This window comes from Schistocerca gregaria, chromosome 11 (assembly GCF_023897955.1).
Source record: "Schistocerca gregaria isolate iqSchGreg1 chromosome 11, iqSchGreg1.2, whole genome shotgun sequence".
NCBI lineage: Eukaryota > Metazoa > Arthropoda > Insecta > Orthoptera > Acrididae > Schistocerca > Schistocerca gregaria.
The window spans coordinates 95,193,354-95,211,471 of record NC_064930.1 but is presented as its reverse complement, the minus strand read 5'-3'; the positions used below and the strand labels follow the sequence as shown (position 1 = coordinate 95,211,471).

At 41.3% G+C, this 18,118-nt stretch overlaps 1 protein-coding gene across 4 annotated transcripts in view; it reads right to left on the bottom strand.

Annotated features, from left to right (window-relative positions):
- Window positions 1-18,118, bottom strand: part of LOC126294968 (dynamin-like 120 kDa protein, mitochondrial) — a 190,238-nt gene that overhangs the window by 111,702 nt on the left and 60,418 nt on the right. For 3 of the 4 annotated variants that reach the window (XM_049987195.1, XM_049987196.1, XM_049987198.1), the window contains 2 exons: window positions 8,475-8,540; window positions 916-1,076 (listed from right to left, as the gene is read on the bottom strand). In XM_049987195.1, the coding sequence (XP_049843152.1) occupies window positions 916-1,076; window positions 8,475-8,540 (227 nt within the window). The remainder of the gene's footprint in view (window positions 1-915; window positions 1,077-8,474; window positions 8,541-18,118) is intronic. The other variant, XM_049987197.1, reaches the window with a different exon arrangement.

The following is an 18,118-nucleotide window of genomic DNA, read 5'->3' as shown; positions in this document are numbered from 1 at the left end:
CGGTCGGACGAGTCTCGTTTCAAATTGTATCGAGCGGATGGACATGTACGGGTATGGAAACAACCTCACGAATCCACAGACTCAGCTTGTCAGGAGGAGCCTATTCAAGTTGGTAGAGCCTCTGTAATGGTGTGGGGCATTTGCAGTTGGAGTGATATGGGTCCCCTGATATGTCCAGATACCACTCTCACAGACGATACTTAAGTAAACTCCTGTCCGATCACCTGCATCCATTTGGGTCCATTGTGCATCCTGACAGACTCGGGCAATTCCAGCAGGGCACTGCGACATCCCACACGCTACAGAGTGGCTAAAGGAACACTCTTCCGAGTTTGAACACTTCCGCTGGCCACCGAACTCCTCAGACATTAACATTATTGAGCACATTCGGGATGCCTCGCAACATAGTGTTCAGAAGAGATCGCTATCCCCTCTTACTCTTACGGATTTATGGACAGCCCTGCAGGATTCACGGTGTCAATTCCCTCCACCACACTACTTCAAACATTAGTCGAGTCCACGCCACGTCGTGTCGCGGCACTTCTGCGTGCTTGCGGGGGCCCTAAACGATATTAGGCAGGTGTATCAGTTTCTTTGGCTCTTCAGTTTATACCATTGTTATACACAGTAGTCCCAGAAACGGCTGGCTACTGGTTGGCAAACACATGCATAAAAAGTCAAACTTATTTCTCAAATCAAAATTTATCTCGAACATATCACACTTTCCGTTTCCTTTCATTGCTTTGCCACACCGTTTCATAAAACACTCACTGTAAATAAACCGCTCAACCAATTTCTGGGCTGCCACTCTTTTAACAAAAATAAATGACAAATTCAAAAACAATAGCATTGACAAGTCTAGACAGTGCCACCTAGCGGCCGTTTGTAAACCCCCCGTATTGCTGGTGCCGGTACCTTGATCTTCTTGGCGGGCAGCTGCCCCGCGCTGGCGCGCAGCAGCATCTGGCGGCGCAGGTCCTTGTTCTCGCGCTCCAGCCGCTCCAGCTCCTTCTGGTAGCGCAGCTGCACCTGGATCAGCTCGTCTTGCAGGTGCTCCATGCGCTGCTCCGACGTCTCTGCAGCACGTGCCCTGCGGCTCACAGCTCACCCGTGGTGGGGGCACACGGTGGCCACAAACTTACATCTAACTGATATCTCTCTCTCTCTCTCTCTCTCTCTCTCTCCACAGTACTAACCTCTCCAGTCTGAGACTTTCTAACAATCTCACATCACATCATCACTTGACTATCCAGGCTGAACTCACACTCCACCAACAAAATTTCAGAGTTTTTTCAGTGATATTTTTTTGAGCAATTTTAGTATACGGGACCTGTGGTTTCCTGTAGCTCATAACAGAGTAATTGTATTTCATTTGATTTTTTACTGTGGTACTTTTTAATCAATTTTCTTATAAGGGGCCTGTGGGTTTCAGTAGCTCATAACAGAATAATCACATTTCATTTTTTTACTGTGAGGGTAGAGAAGTTTTCTGAATTTAATTTGTGGTTTTTTCCAGCAAGCGTCACAGGTACGTAATGATAATGGTTATGATGTGTAAATAGTATGTAAGTGCACAATTTCTATGTACAAGTGCATGCCGAATAGTAATGCCTCCGAACTTTGGCCTCGTATCACTAACAGTCGAGATGACAGGCACCTTATCCGCATGGCTGTAACGGATCGTGCACCCACGTCTCAATCCCTGAGTCAATGGATGGGAACATTTGCAAGACAACAACCATCTGCACGAACAGTTTGACGACGTCTGCAGCAGCACAGACTATCAGCTCGGAGACCGTGGCTGTGGTTACCCTTGACGCTGCATCACAGACAGGAGCACCTGTGATGGTGTACTCGATGACGAACCTGGGTGCACGAATGGGCAAAACGTCATTTTTTCGGATGTATCCAGTTTCTGTTTTTCAGCATCGTGATGGTCGCATCCGTGTTTGGCGACATTGTGGTGAACACACATTGCAAGCGTGTATTCGTCATCACCATACTGGCATATCACCCGGCGTGATGGTATGTTGTGCCATCAGTTACATGTCTCAGTCACCTCTTGTTCGCATTGATGGCACTTTGAACAGTGGACGTTACATTTCAGACATGTTACGACCCGTGGCTCTACCCTTCGTTCAATCCCTGCGAAACCCTACTTTTCAGCAGGATAATGCAAAACCACATGTTGCAGGTCCTCTAAGGGCCTTTCTGGATACAGAAAATGTTCGATTGCTGCCCTAGCCAGCACATTCTCCAGATCTCTCACCAAGTGAAAACGTCTAGTCGATGGTGGCCGAGCAACTGGCTCGTCACAATACGCCCGTCACTAATCTTGATGAACTGTGGATCATGTTGAAGCTGCATGGGCAGCTGTACCTGTACACGCCATCTGAGCTCTGTTTGACTCAATGCCCAGGCGTACCAAGGCCGTTATTACGGCTAGAGGTGGTTGTTCTGGGTACTGATTTCTCAGGATCTATGCACCCATATTGCATGAAAATGTTATCACATGTCAGCTTTAGTACAATATATTTGTCCAATGAATGCCCGTTTATCTGCATTTCTTCTTGGTGCAGCAATTTTAATGGCCAGTAGTGTAGACATGAAGCATGAAGGTGTAAAACATTAATAAAGTTTCTTTTATGTAAGAGTATTTACATAAAAAAATTTGGTGACATTACTATTCAGAATGCCTTGTATATTAAGCCATGTTCATATCAAGTTTTTATGTATGTTCTGCAGCAATGTTTGTAATGTTGTTTGCAGCTACAATGGGACTAATGTTTGCAGCAAGTGCAAATGGAAGAACAATGTTCCACAGCTGTGACAGTACAAATATAAGGAAACTGTTTCTGCACTGCAATGACGAAAAACGTTATACGGCACTACTGTTTGTTTATGCTCTGTCCTACTTAGTGGAATGTTACACGATTTATTGTGTGACGTGGTGTTGCATCCTGTGTTGTGTTTTATAAAATGGAATTGACAAGGAACCAGATATTCGAACTTGTCACACATTGTGAAGCAGATTACCCTGTCACATTCGTTGGAACTGCCAGTGACAATGAAATGAAAGCAGTAGCATTTGTTGAAGATGATGAACATCTGTGTGATTTTAATATACGTAGAGATCTGTGGTCAACAAAATGTGTGTTTCACTACTATTAATGTAACTGAATTATCTTTACATAATCTTTTAATTCTTCATCCAAAGCTACGCAAATTACAGCAACTACTTGAGATTTGGCTGGTTTTTATATATGGAACAAATATGCAAAGCTTTGATAGGAATCTCCTGTTGAGAAAACCTAGAGTGTCTTCACTTCACAGCAACTGTTTTACTGAAATTTGTCTGTTCTTTGAAACAAATAGGCTTATCGCATTCATTAGAATTTCAAAATTGGAGCTGTTCTCCTAATTCAGCTCTTACCGCATGTTGTTCTCACCGTGTCTTCTCTAATATGATATTGTCCACCAACAATGCCTTCATCTTTTTCTTTGTCCGATTTCAACAGGAAATATTTTTCATGCACCACCATACATCATTAATACATCCCCTTTACTTGTTTGTGTAACTCCTGACAAAAAATGAAGTTCTTGCCGGCAGTTCAGGGTAGCGTAAGATGCGAACGCGTAAGTGAAAATGTTTGTAGCTAGTTTAGACAAGGCTGCAAACAACAAAGTTGCAAACATTCTGAAGACTGACATGTGAAATAATTGGATGTTTGTGTCACTCTGGCACCATATTTTGGCCACGTAACTCATTGTCTTCTTCAGGTGCTACATGAGACTGCCGTATTGGAGGATCTTGTCCAGTAGTTATGCCCAGATGGCGACTAAGTTGGGCGCAGACGTCCGAGGGAGCACCGGGTAAGAGACAACACCTTACAAGCAGCACCAGGCGGGTGCGGACAGCAAACAGAGCGTCCAGCACCCTCTGGGCATAAATACTGGAGAAGATCCTCCAATACGGCAGCCTCAGGTAGCACCAGAAGAAGGCAACGAGTTACGTGGCCGAAATATGGTGCCAGAGTGACACAAACACCTGCAGTAGACCCGATTATTCCACACGTCAGGACCTCGCCGGGAAAGCCTGAAGAGTTACATCATTCTGAAGACTATTTCAAATATTTGTTTTGTATTTTATTATTTGTTCGAGATACTCTTCGGACGGAGTTCGACAGCAGGCATCACTACCGTCACTATACGACAGCAGGTCCCGCACGGAGCTACTGACACAGCACGGACTGCCTAATAGGAGATCAGAATCTTGCACTTATAGTGGCGCCAAGAAAGAAGCAAAATAATAATGTACACTGAGATAACAAAACTCATCAGATACCTCCAAATACTGTATCGGACCTCCTTTTGCCCGGTGTAGCACAGCAACTCGACACGACACAGACTGAAAAAGTCAGAAGTCCCCCAGAAATACTGAGTCTCGCCGCCTGTACGGCCATCCGTAGCTGCGAAAGTGTTGCCGGTGCTGCATTTTGTGCACGAGCTGACCTCTCAATTAAATCCCATAAATGTTTAATGGGATTCGTGTTGGGTGATCTGGGTGGCCAAATCATTTGCTCGAATTGTCCAGAATGTTCTTCAAACAAATTACGAACAACTGTGGCCCAGTGACATAGCACACTGTCATCTATAAAAATTCCCTCATCAGTTGCATACACCAAGTCCACTAATGGCTGCAAATGGTCTCCAGGAAGTTGAACATAAGCATTTCCAGTCACAGATCGGTCCCACGTAAACACAGCCCACACCATTATGGAGCCACCACCAGCTTGCAGAGTGTCTTGCTGACAACTTGGGTCCACGGTTTTGTGGAGTCTGCACCACACTCCGGCTCTACTGTCAGCTGTTACAACTGAAATCAGGACTCATCTGACCGGGCCACGCTTTTCCAGTTTTCTAGGGTCCAACCAATACAGTCACAAGCCCAAGAGAGGCACTGCACATGATGTTATGCTGTCAGCAAAGGCACTCACGTCCGTCATCTGCTTCCGTAGCCCGCTAATGCCAAATTTCACTGCACTGTCCAAACGGATGTGTTCATCGTACGTCACACACTGATTTCTGTGGTCGTTTCGTGCAGTGTTGCTCGTCTACACAAATGCTGCTCCTCTCGGTCATTGAGTGACGGCAGTCGGCCACTGCGTTGTACGTGGTGAGAGGTAATGCCCGAAACTTGGTATTCTCAGCACACTCTTGACACTGTGCATGTTGGAATATTGCATTCCCTAATAATTTACAAAATGGAATGTCCCATGCGCCTAGCACCAACTACCATTCCGTGTTTAAAACCCGTTAATTCAATTCGTGTGGCCATAAAAACATTGAAATATATTTTTTACATGGAACACCTGAGTACAAATGACAGCTCCGTCAATGAAGTACTCTTTTATACCTTGTGTATGCAATTCTACCACAATATGTGTACGTGTATATAACTGTCCGATGACTTGTCAGCTCAGTGTATATTACTATTGTGACATTGTTAGTGTGAGCCTAGCACCTACTGAATATACAACTCTGTATACAAGTAACCAATAAAAGTTCATTACTGTGATCAAAAGTCATTTTATAAAAGATTAATATTAGGAGACTGATTATTAAGTACTATTTTATGAAGAAACCCATATCAAGAATTTAGTATGTTTTGCCCAGCCCGTTCCCCTTCATTACCCCACTTTATTTCTATGTGTATATTAGATTGAAAATATTTGCCACAACAGTACAAATGCCAACAGCACAATTTTTGAGTCTAGTTTGTTTCCAAACTTGACCCATTTACTAATGGTACTTGCACAGTAATGACCACTTTACCCTTCAGTTCTGCTCGGTCGTGTTTTTCCAGCAGTGTCAGTCATGACACACACTAGTGTGGACAGATGTACTGCTGGAGTCTCAGCTGATACGTACTTCGTGTACGTGTACACCAAAAGCAACTGAAGGGCAACATAAGGACACTATGCTGAGCTGCTTCCACAGTGATGACCACTGCGGCACAGTACCTTTCGAGACACCTTCGACAAAGTGCATCCTTAGGTCATTGCATTTTACAGGCTTTTCACTGTTGTGAAGATATTTCCACAATAAAAGGTTACTGGGTAACAAATCCAATAAAACATAAGTATGTTACTCTGTAATGAGCCACAGGGAATCCCAGGACATTCAGACCAGAATATTGAAAAAATATTTCTCATCTAAACAGTTCAAGTTTGTCCTTTATACGATACACTTCACAAACATATTCATTGTCAATATGGTTCAATCGGTGGCTTTGAGAGTGTTCGGCCACTTTTTTCTGTATCTTACATTATCACACTATTTTCAACATTAGGACGCTAGCTGTTATGTACTTTCATTTTTTATTTTACTTTTTATATATTCATGCCAAAATTAAGTGATTGTGCCAGTTGTTAAACATTTACAAATTTAACAAATACCTGCTGAACAATCTCAAATTTCCATATTGCTGCCTCATGTTATCATGTATTGTTAGCCCTCCATCCATAAATCTCTTCCATTAATAACATTTCTGTTTAGCTCCTGGCCAATCCATATCACCCTGTTTTTCCTGGTCTATTCTTAAGCATCTCTCTCTGACAATATTTATTCCCTTAACCATTTTCTTCAGCTATCAATAAAACTAATCATCTCTACCTACATTATGCTCCACTTAGGTAATAACCTCATATACTTCTGTAATTTTCCTTTCTTCTGTTGACAATAACTAACCGTCACTACCACTTTACAAATCCTCTGGTTTTTTTCTTTATTATTTTAATAATCTGCTCCCTCCCACTTTCCACACTCTACATTCACTCCCTTATTTGGTCCTTTTTTCTGGTTTCACATTTTAACATTTGTCTCTGTTCTGCTCACAACCTCTAATCATCTACACACACTTCAAATCTCCTTGATACTTGTCACTTTTTTCTTACCACTTCCTTCTTACCTCCTCTTCTCTTATAGTTTCTACTAATCACACACCTTTCAAACTGTAATTAGGTATCTCTCTTCACCATTTTCTCCACCATCTGTCAAAAAACTAACTTACTGCGTGCAGGATCAGCCAATTTTAATACTCCCTTCTTGGCACTATCTTGGCTAGCACTGTCTGTGTCACAGACCTAATATGTCACAAACATAAGCTCTTACACTACATATGATTAGGCAAGACTTTGACCTCGGTCATCACCCCCAGGTGGTACATGGTGACCACTCAATTTTTGACAACGTTATAGACATAAATAGATGCCTCTAGTCTTTCCAAATGTTTTACTCTATAAGAGAACCTAAATACCTGTTTACAACTTAAATGCCTCACTCTGCTATTAGCCTACAGGTATTTAATCACTTGACTAGCAAGAGAAATTTTTTAAAGATTTATGTTAAGTTCTTTACATTCCATATGTCACTTTAACATTCTTTTCCTGTTGCAGATATACAAGATTTAAGCAGGTCTACAGGCATGTGAATGATTGAAGGATAGCTCTTGCTAAGGAACTGGGATCAAAGCAGATGAAAGTAAAAAATGTGGAATTGTCCTTTTCCAACACTTTACACGTAGTATATTTCATGTCCACTTTCAAGAGGACGTAAATAACATAGGAAGTAAGAATTATTTGTCGCCACTGTTTGTGGTTTTACACTGCGATAAATATTTGGTTTCTTTTACATTTCCTTACTGTTGATTATTGAAGAGTTCGTTGTGCTAGAATTTCAATCACTAAGGATTTCGTCCAACTCCCACTGGAGTCTATCAATTGTTAAACCAAACAACAGTTAAGAAAGTGTCAACTAAGGATTTTAAAATAAAGCATCACTGTGGAAGAATTACACTTCCTTATAATGCTTTCTAAAGCATTCAGTTTGGCCTCTCATAATGATACAGAATCAGATGTAATGAAACTAGATCGTGAGCGTCATTGCTACAACAATGTCTGCATATAATTTAGTGAAGCTCACTTCGACGCATATGTATGTTATATGAAAAAGTACAGTTTAATGAATGTTTAATTTTGTTTAGTCAACTTGTACTTGTGACTTACAATCATAAATCTTTGATTATATATTGAATGGGATGATAAAATGTTAGACATGTCACTATTTTCTCACCCCCATCCTGGTGTTTCTATGGGTGTCATGCACACAGTATTCTTTTCCTCGGTAGTAAACTGTATATTTGCTAAGTTTGGTTGAAACTTTTCCATGCTGTTCTCCCACTGACTGCTGAACAATAACAGCAAGCCAAATGTCATTTTCCATGAACTGCTCTGGTTCTTTGCTCAAAATTGTCAAATTTTTATCTTAATGAGGAATTTTATAGTTGTCCACAATAAATATAAAGTAATCAGTCATGACAATCACAAAGGGCTTGGCCAGTACACTACAGAACTCCAGAGCACTGCCTGCTTTTCCTTAGCTTCTCAGTGCACTACAAAGCTATCCCGACTTACCCTGCCTCTTCCTTGCCTCGTCGTATTTCGGATCTGCAGCATTCAGTTTCAAATCTGGTTTTGCCTCTAAAAAGAAAATTGAGAAAAGGACAAATGTCAAGTACAAATGGCAATGGAAGAATTTTTTTAACAATTTTTCTTAACTTTTTGTTTGGTTAAAAACTCAAATGCAAATAGATGCAACATAAGGATAAAAAATGCCAAATGAAAATACAAAAACCAAATAATGTAAGATGCACATGCCACATGCAAGAACAATGGAATCCATTTCAGTTAAGTACACCAATGCAAAAAATCCATTTAAACTGCACTGTACTGTACTGTGGAGTGAGTCTGCCTAGGTACCATTGTAGAATACCCACAGTAACAACCCCAGCTACACAGGATATAAAGGAACTGGGAGAATATAAGGGATAAGGGGTGTTTGGCTATTTGAGGTACAAATGAAAGGGGCAAGTAGAGAACAATCCTAATAATCATAGGTCTGTGAGGTGTAACATGTCATTTGTAGAATGAAATGTTCCACATCCTCGATCTCCGTTGACCGACAAAAGATGTTCGTAGGTTAAAGTAGGTAGGATGTAAGAAGCACCCCACTTTCAGGAAGTTTGACGGTTTTTGCAGATCACAGCTGTACTGAATCTGTGCTACGGGAGATTAAGATTGCGGAATGGTCCTTCTACTTGCTGGGTGGAGTCGTTTCCTCCACGGGGCCGCAAGTGAAGGGGCACAGAAGGCAAGTGACATCCACAATGTCAAATGAATTGTCACCAAAAAGACAACAGATATTCAGATTTTATTGTAAAAATTGTTCAAAGTCTATTATGAGATGCACTCGTCCAAACATCTAGCTGGAATTGAATGCCTGTGTAGTCGATCAATTAGAAGAACTTAGTCAAAATATCCACGGGTGTACTGCCTGTCTATAGTGTCCAACGGGCACAATATTTCGGCGATCAAACATGTCGCCATCATCAGGTGAACTGACGGACTGAGCTCCTGAGAACGCGCCGGCACGGAGATCCGTACGCTATGGCTGCTCAGGGGGAACTGGGTTCGGCCGCGGCGGCGGCCGATTTAAATACCCTCCGCCCGCGGCGCGCTCCCTCCGCCGTCCGCGCCCCGTGCCACGGTAGTGCGGTGGAACAGATTGCGACGGCGTCTGAGGTGACGTCGGTGTGATGGCTCTGTCCGCCGTGGTCGTCACAACTATGCGTTTACTCGATTTACTCTTGATTAACCCAATCGCTGGTTCCCAAGCCTTGCTAAGATTATAGCCACAGTCACAGTTTATGAGGTTGTCATTGGTGCGAATTTCGATGGCCTCTCTAACAACGCTGTCCCAGTATCTCGACGTCTGTACCAGAATCCTCGTGCGGTCATACTCCATAGTGTGATTTTCCGATAAACAATGTTCAGCGACCGCCGACTTGCTCGGATACATCAGTCGAGTGTGCCTTTGGTGTTCACGGCATCGGTCCTCGACGGTACGCATCGTCTGACCAATATACGACTTGCCACATTGACACGGAAGCTGGTACACGCCGGCCTTCCTCAAACCGAGGTTATCTTTGGCGCTCCCCACTAGTGCACGAGTTTTATTCGGAGGACAAAACACAGTTCCGACTCGGTGTTTCTTCAGAATGCGGGTGATTTTCCCCGAGAGTGCGCCTGTGTATGGAATAAATGCAGTGCCTACCTCCTCCCTCGTGACTTCATCCATCTCAACAGGTTGTGATGCAGTGGTTGGGTGGAGAGCATGTTGGATCTGCCACTCTGAGTACCCATTTTTTCGAAATACAGTTCTCAAATGTTCCAATTCCTGGGGTAGACTCTCTGTGTCAGAGATAGTGCGCGCCCTATGTACTAGATTTTTAAGTACCCCATTCCTCTGTGAAGGGTGGTGGCAGCTGTCTGCGTGCAAATACAGATCCGTATATTGGTCAGACGATGCGTACCGTCGAGGATCGATGCCGTGAACACCAAAGGCACACTCGACTGATGTATCTGAGCAAGTCGGCGGTCGCTGAACATTGTTTATTGGAAAATCACGCTATGGAGTATGACCGCATGAGGATTCTGGTACAGATGTTGAGATACTGGGACAGCGTTGTTAGAGAGGCCATCGAAATTCGCACCAATGACGACCTCATAAACCGTGACTGTGGCTATAATCTTAGCAAGGCTTGGGAACCAGCGATTGGGTTAATCAAGAGTAAATCGAGTAAACGCATAGTTGTGACGACCACGGCGGACAGAGCCATCACACCGACGTCACCTCAGACGCCGTCGCAATCTGTTCCACCGCGCTACCGTGGCACGGGGCGCGGACGGCGGAGGGAGCGCGCCGCGGGCGGAGGGTATTTAAATCGGCCGCCGCCGCGGCCGAACCCAGTTCCTCCTGAGCAGCCATAGCGTACGGATCTCCGTGCCGGCGCGTTCTCAGGAGCTCAGTCCATCAGTTCACCTGATGATGGCGACATGTTTGATCGCCGAAATATTGTGCCCGTTGGACACTATAGACCGGCAGTACAGCCGTGGATATTTTGATTATCAAATACGCCGGGAGAAACTCAAGAATCACAATTAGAAGAACTTAGGATTGTATGTTAAAGGAAATTGATACGGGTCAACTTTTCTGTGTACGTTATTTCACTAAGTGTCTTCCAACATCATCGATGCAGTGGATCAAAGTCCATCGTGGAGAAGCTGGTTCACGGTTCAAGGGCACTATGTAGCATGACCCTGGCAGCACCGATATTGTACAGTGACCAACAGAAAACCTAAGACAAATGGAAAATCCAGTAAAATACAAGAATTGCAGACTGACTACTGGACTGTCTCAACAGTCATTTCCCACCTACTCTGAAAGGAAAATAAGTCACAAAATATTCCATCCAGAAACCAATGATTTCCCCAGTATGATATTACAGGTGAGTAAGAGTTCCCAAGGACCTAAACTGTAGACATGCACTTATGGATAAAAACATTGCAACAAGAATTTCACGTGGCCACCAATAATGTGAAGGCAGGCTTCAGCACGTCTCCTTACCAATGCCAGTATATTAAAAAATTGCAGACACGTTCCGAATTCAGTGACAACAGAGTTCACTGGAACTAGGAACAGGTCCGGAATACAGGAAAGCTGTTAAAAATCCCCACACGAAAAATCCAATGGGGTCGAGCTGACAGACACGGGAGGCCACGATACTAGGGAATCCTGACCAATTTACATATAGACGATTCGTGCTACGTATTACCACACGAAAGGGTGCCACTGTACCGTCATGCAAGTACCACACGAGCATCTTTGTACCACTAGAAACAAGCATGCACACACGTCGGAATGAAAAGATGTCAGTGACCATTTCCAGCTGTAGTAAAATTACAAAATTTTGTCGCAGTTGTGAATATTTTTTAAATCAGCTGTATCAGGCACAGAAACTGTGCCAAATTGGGACTCTAACTCTGATTCTCTGCTTATTGCGAGTGGTCGCCTTAACTGTCTCCGCTATCCGTGAACACTTCCAGGACTGATTCATATGCCACAGTGTCTACGTCCCCATTGTTCAAAGCTTACTTGGACTTTTGCAACCAGGGTTAATGAGGCAAATGTGTTCAACATTAGTATTAACATCTTACTGCTCATGTAGGCTGTAATATTTATTATTAGAATGTCTGTTCCTTCAGACCTTCATGCACACCTGAAGAAACAAACATTGGTGACAACCTGCAGCTGTGGCAATATGTACGATTTTCATGCTTAACGCAGCCGATGTCAAATATATTTACAGCTATGACAAAATTTCATATTACAATACTTGTAGATCATCATCAATCTCTGATCCTTCAAATATCCATACGTGTCTGAAGGAACAGACACTGTAATAATAATTACAGTCTAGATAGCAATAGATATAATAGTAATATTGAAAACGTTTGGCTCATTAAGCCTTCTGCAGGAATCCAGGTAAGATGCGGGCACCGGGGACTAGATGCTGTGACATACGCAAGTTCAGATCAGTCCTCGTAGCGTGCACAGATAAATGTGATGCTTAAGGTAACTGCTCGCTCGTGATGAGCGGAAAATTCAGGTTCGACTCCAGATCCGGCACAAATTTTCACACACCACCAATAGGTACGATTTCCATGTCTAATCCAGACGATGTTAAAAATATTCGTAATAGTGACAAAATTTCATAATATCTGGAACATCATCGAAATGGTTGTTTCGTGTGAAGTGCACTTGTGGAAACGTCGTAGCAGGGTAATCGCTTGTTTCTGGATCTATGTTTATTAGGATTATTTATAGTCATCTATTCACCCCTTTTGTGTGTAGCCGTAATACTCAAACCCCCTGTATACAATATGAAAAACACTAAGGTAATGTACAGTGTGTTCAAATGACAAGAAATCACTTTCAGAATTCTTACCTAAAGATGCATAATTCACAATACAGGGACAGATACCACTACAAAAGTATATACACACACACACACTCCCCAAGCCTATGTACAGCAAATGGCAGAAGATATTTTTTACCGTTGTTCACGCGTTTCTGTCCTATACAAGTCTCACACCGATCAAGAGGCATACTGGCTGTCTATATGTCTATGTGCCCTGATGTCGTTTTACTTTATTCTCATAGTCCCTACACAACATATACAATCGTGGCAGCAGCATGATATCCATAATTTTCCCAATACGGTTTTGCAAGAACAATGTCTATATCTTCCATGAAGCCATAAGAGGCTTCAAAATGTAAGTTGCACATTATCAAAGCAGACCAAGTAAGTTTTCAATAATGTGAGTAATTCAGTCATTTCACAGAACGGCACAGGAGATTAGTTACGAGATTTTAGGTTGAAACAGTATCAAGTTTGTTAGTCTATAAGTTTTGTGGAGGAACACAATAATAGTAGAATGTAATGAAAAGGCTTTTGTGATCAGTGATTACCTGTTTAACAATGTAGCAATGGTTGCTTCAGTATGAATGTGAAACGAGCTTAACTGTTAACAAACGACTATACGAGTTTAGGCAATATTAAGGAAGTGTTTTATGTGCTAAAGATTGTTATTATTTCAGAGCGATATTTTCTGTTTTTCAACTGAACAACTGGAATTCATAAGAGAGACATGTTCTCATTAGGCACACAGTTGAGTTTACTTCTCTACATATAACTGCCACATTCGAGTCCGATAGGCAGAAAATAACTAAAATAACTGAAAGAGAGCGCTTTACACCTGTCAGCGCGGTATGGACAGTAATGTTAAATTTACTTTACTGAAATCATTTCAGGCCAATGCATCAGAGCACTCCAACGGCACGATGAACCTGTGTGAACGGCATTCATTCCCACCACTCTGTAGATGCTTCAGAAGCAGGCAACCGCCAGTTTCCACACTCACCGTGTCGGAGGGACAGACAAGTGGCCCTACGGCGTGGCTACAGAAATGAGGATCCCATCAGCTTTGTCATTACATGACAGTTTTAATAGGCCCAGGAAGTGTTGGAATGCATTGAGAATTATAACTGCTGTTAGCTGATGATTTTCCTTCTTTTATGAGGAGGAACTGTGTGCTGTAAATGGACCATTCTGCAAGTACTATCCCAAATGACTGAGTACAATTATGTGTAACCGAATACTTAAGATAATTAAAGATCACCGATTTAGTTAAAGGACTGTAAATGTGCATGAATGAATATCTAACTGATGAAATAATTTGAGCATTCAGTCTGCAGTTAAAGCACACTGACAATGAGACCTATATTAGGCAGGAGAAATGAGAAACATTCATGTTGAGGAATGTGACAGCTGATTATAAATTTCAACTTTCTTCACAATTAACAGAACTTGTTACAGCTATTAACGTTAACGGCACAGATTTGGAAGAGGAAGGATGCTCAAGGTGTAATTGTAAGGCAAAGCGCATTGCGCAAGCGCACATTGCTAATTCGCGTCTTATGTGCAAGTGAGTGAGAGCGTGTGACTTCCAAGTGGCAGTGGACAGTATTCACTCAACTGTGCTACTACATGAGAGAGCATTGGTAACCTTTGGGAACTTGCGCCAAACTACGTAAAGTTTATTCTCTCTCTCTCTCTCTCTCTCTCTCTCTCGCACCACAAGCGGACAACTTGGACAGGCCTTACAAACACACAGCTCTTCATTGTATCTTTAATGATTTCACTCCCACCATTAGCTCCATTAACTTCACATCTGAAATTGATTCAAATACTAAAAATAAATGTGTTCTAAACTATACAAAATGTACTGTATGCTTCTGAAGGTATGAAAGCAATCCCAAAATACCGCACGTGGCTGTGTGACAAAAATAAACTAAAGCTTCATGCTCCAATAGTGGCAGATCTTTAACAGGCAAGTTTATTTCACAAATGTAGATCAAATAACAACCATTAATGTTCATCATCACGAATACATATGCTTCAAATCTGGGCAAAATAAGAATAGCTAGAAAGGTGCAAAAAGAATTTATGTAAGAAAATGCATAAACGATCTGTAGCATAACAAGGTGATAAACTATTAACTTTATTGAAATAATTATCACCAGGATACAGCCTCAGTCACAACAATGTGACCACTTACCTGACATCACTAAAACTGCTGCAGCTTAGCTGTAGTAAGGAAAATACTATCAATTCATCACAATGGTGAACATTATTACAAGTATTAAGTGAAACTATCTTTCCTGGTTTTATGCACCATAATTGGCCAATTTCATCTACACTGACTTTTCAAGTGCACCAGAATGCTACCAAAAATGTAGCCTTGTGGTGTGCTTGTGAATAACCATAAACAAACAAGCTTTAAAAAAAGAATGGTTTCATTTAATTCTCATCATAAGGTTTAATACTGCTCCAAGTACAATAAGCAGTAAATCTGATGTCAATCCGAAAATTGTTAGTGGAAGTGATAGGCTCCTTACAAACTTGTACGGCTGAGTCGCATTCTTCGTTTAACAGGCAATTCACATAAGGCCTTACAAATTGGCCATATGACCATATGACATGCTGTACAGCCACTGGCCCCACGACATTTTAAGATATCTCAGCCACATTCGATCCTCTCTCAAGCGGCGATCTAGCAGTGCGGCTGCAGAAAAAGGAGATAAAAGTTACCATATCACCACGTTGTACAGCATTTTTGGTCATTTGTGCTTTGCGACTGTCAAGTTACGGGCTTTTCCTGTGTCGTTTTAAAGATTTTTGTCTATGTTTCATGCTGCAAGTTGGAAGTTTTCATCACTGAAGCAGAATTTCGTCCTGTAATTTGGGTTTCAGGAAATAAGGATTATAGCAGTAAGATCGTCAAACATAATGATTGGGAGAAGAAAAAATGTGTCTTTACTTTGAAAATAAAACTGTATAAAAAAAAGAATGCCACATGTATTGGTTTGTTTATTATTTATTGGAACACATTTTATATCTTATTCACTTGCTAAGAACAGCCTCTTCAGGGCTAACAAGGTAATCTGTGAATTTGTCCCAGATACCCGTGGCACAGTGGTTTCTATAGCACGGTGCTCCATATCTCTGTACCAGTTATTTCTAAAGTTCCAGCCAACATAAACCCATCTCTTTAGCGAACAAAGTCGTGTAGAACTCACTGAGCTCTAATGATTACTGCACAGGTGTCCTCTCTCACATTTTTTTCTATGAAATATTCACCATTTTGCTAATAACTGGCTCACATGAGCACGCAGCTGTTGCCACAGAGTCTCTGCCGAGCAGTTCAGTTGCGTGGCTGGCAATCCTGAGAGAGTTGTGCACGGCTTTAATTGAACCGCATGGCTGAATCACGGCAACTAAGTCACTAGTGTGAATGTACTTGCCTTCCTGCAATTTCTGAACTGACTTACAAAGGAGAACCTTCTGGGTTCACCTCGCACATCTCTGTAAAAGATACAACACTATACTGTGGTGGAACTTACTGCATCATGAAAGATGTTTTAGGTGTATTCTACAAAAGAAAACCATGGAAATTAATACTCTTAATACCAGTTTATGAAGAGACTCTGAAATGTGTGAGCTTTTGTTAATGTTGCACGCTGATTTCCATATTTTCATCTGTTTTTGTACATACTGAGGATATGTCATCTTTCCCAAGCTGCACATCAATGGGCACCTCCACAGGTGATACTATAACATGTTAGAAGTGTGCAATCTAAGACTGGATGTGTGTGGTCTATCATTTAAATGACTGTTGCAGCATCCCAGAAAGGAGACATTCTCATTCAATATTGTATAATCTGGTTTATGCCTCAATGAAAGTGAAACTATAAGGTATTTCTGTTGTTTGTAAATAATCACAATGCAAATGTAAAACTGTCAGTCATCATTTGATTGCCTATGTGAGTACAAATGTTAAAACTGGATATCATATCACACATACTGAAATAAAATCTTTACTTCTCATCTGGGCAGGATTGTTGACATTTAAGAAGAGTATTTTTTTTATTTATGAACAGTAAGACCAATTATTTCCAGTTCATCGAGAAGATTCACTTTACACAGTTTGTCTGTCTTGACTGCAGAGAAGAGATTTACTGGACTACTACAGATTTTATTTTCTATCCAGACTATGCACAGTCAAATATATTTCTTAAAGAACAAGGGGAAAAAATAATTATATTTTTTGATAGTAGTATAATCATACTGTTTCAATGAGGTGATTAAATTTTCAGAGAATGTGGCCCCATTCAATACTGGATAAGGCAATATCCCCTGGCAATACCTCTGTGATAAGCAACTTATGAGCACCCAAAATAAGCAAAATAAAAACACTAAGGTCTACTGAAAGCCAACTACATGAGCAAAGCAGCAACAGCCAAACACCACAGCTAATCTACAGCAGCACAAAGCAGCCAGTTATAAACAAAGCAGAATAAATTATAATTAGTAAAAAATTAAAAGTACATTCAAAGATAAACTTTCACAATTTTTATGTGCAATTTTGCATACTGTACACTGGTTAAAACAAAATCATTTACAAATAGAGGCAAAATCAGTTTCTGAAAATGTTACTGCATATTGATATCACATACACTGTTTTTAAACAAGTACGAAATTCTTATGAACTCAAGTTATTGAATTATCAGTCACTGAAAACAAATGGAATCTAATAGTAAAGGGAAAAATGAATCCTTCCTCCAAGAAATTATTCAGTGGAACAAAGCTTTCACTCCCAACAAATGAAGCTAGATGCTCTGAACTTGTAGGTGTATTAATTCAATATTAGAAGCAGCTAACAGGACACACCTGAACACAGCCCTAACTATCACAGCTGAGAAATGAGGTGCACTGTAACTATTTACACAAAGGAAAACCTCAGTTGACTAACTCTTAAGGTGCCTGCACACATTCAGTATTTACTGACAATACCAGTTTGGCAAGCCTTCAGTATACTGAAGTAACATACACTGTCAATAATTATGTCAGTTGGTAACATGATTTTACAAGGTTAAGGTGTCAATCACCCAATAGAAAGCACATGCAGCCATTACATTAGCTACAACTGATTAACAATGAAAATCAATGAGAAAGGGGAAATGGGTCCGAGAATGGCTAAAAATAAGAGCGTAAAATGTTTCCAGAATTAGTTACAACATATTTAAAAGCATACAA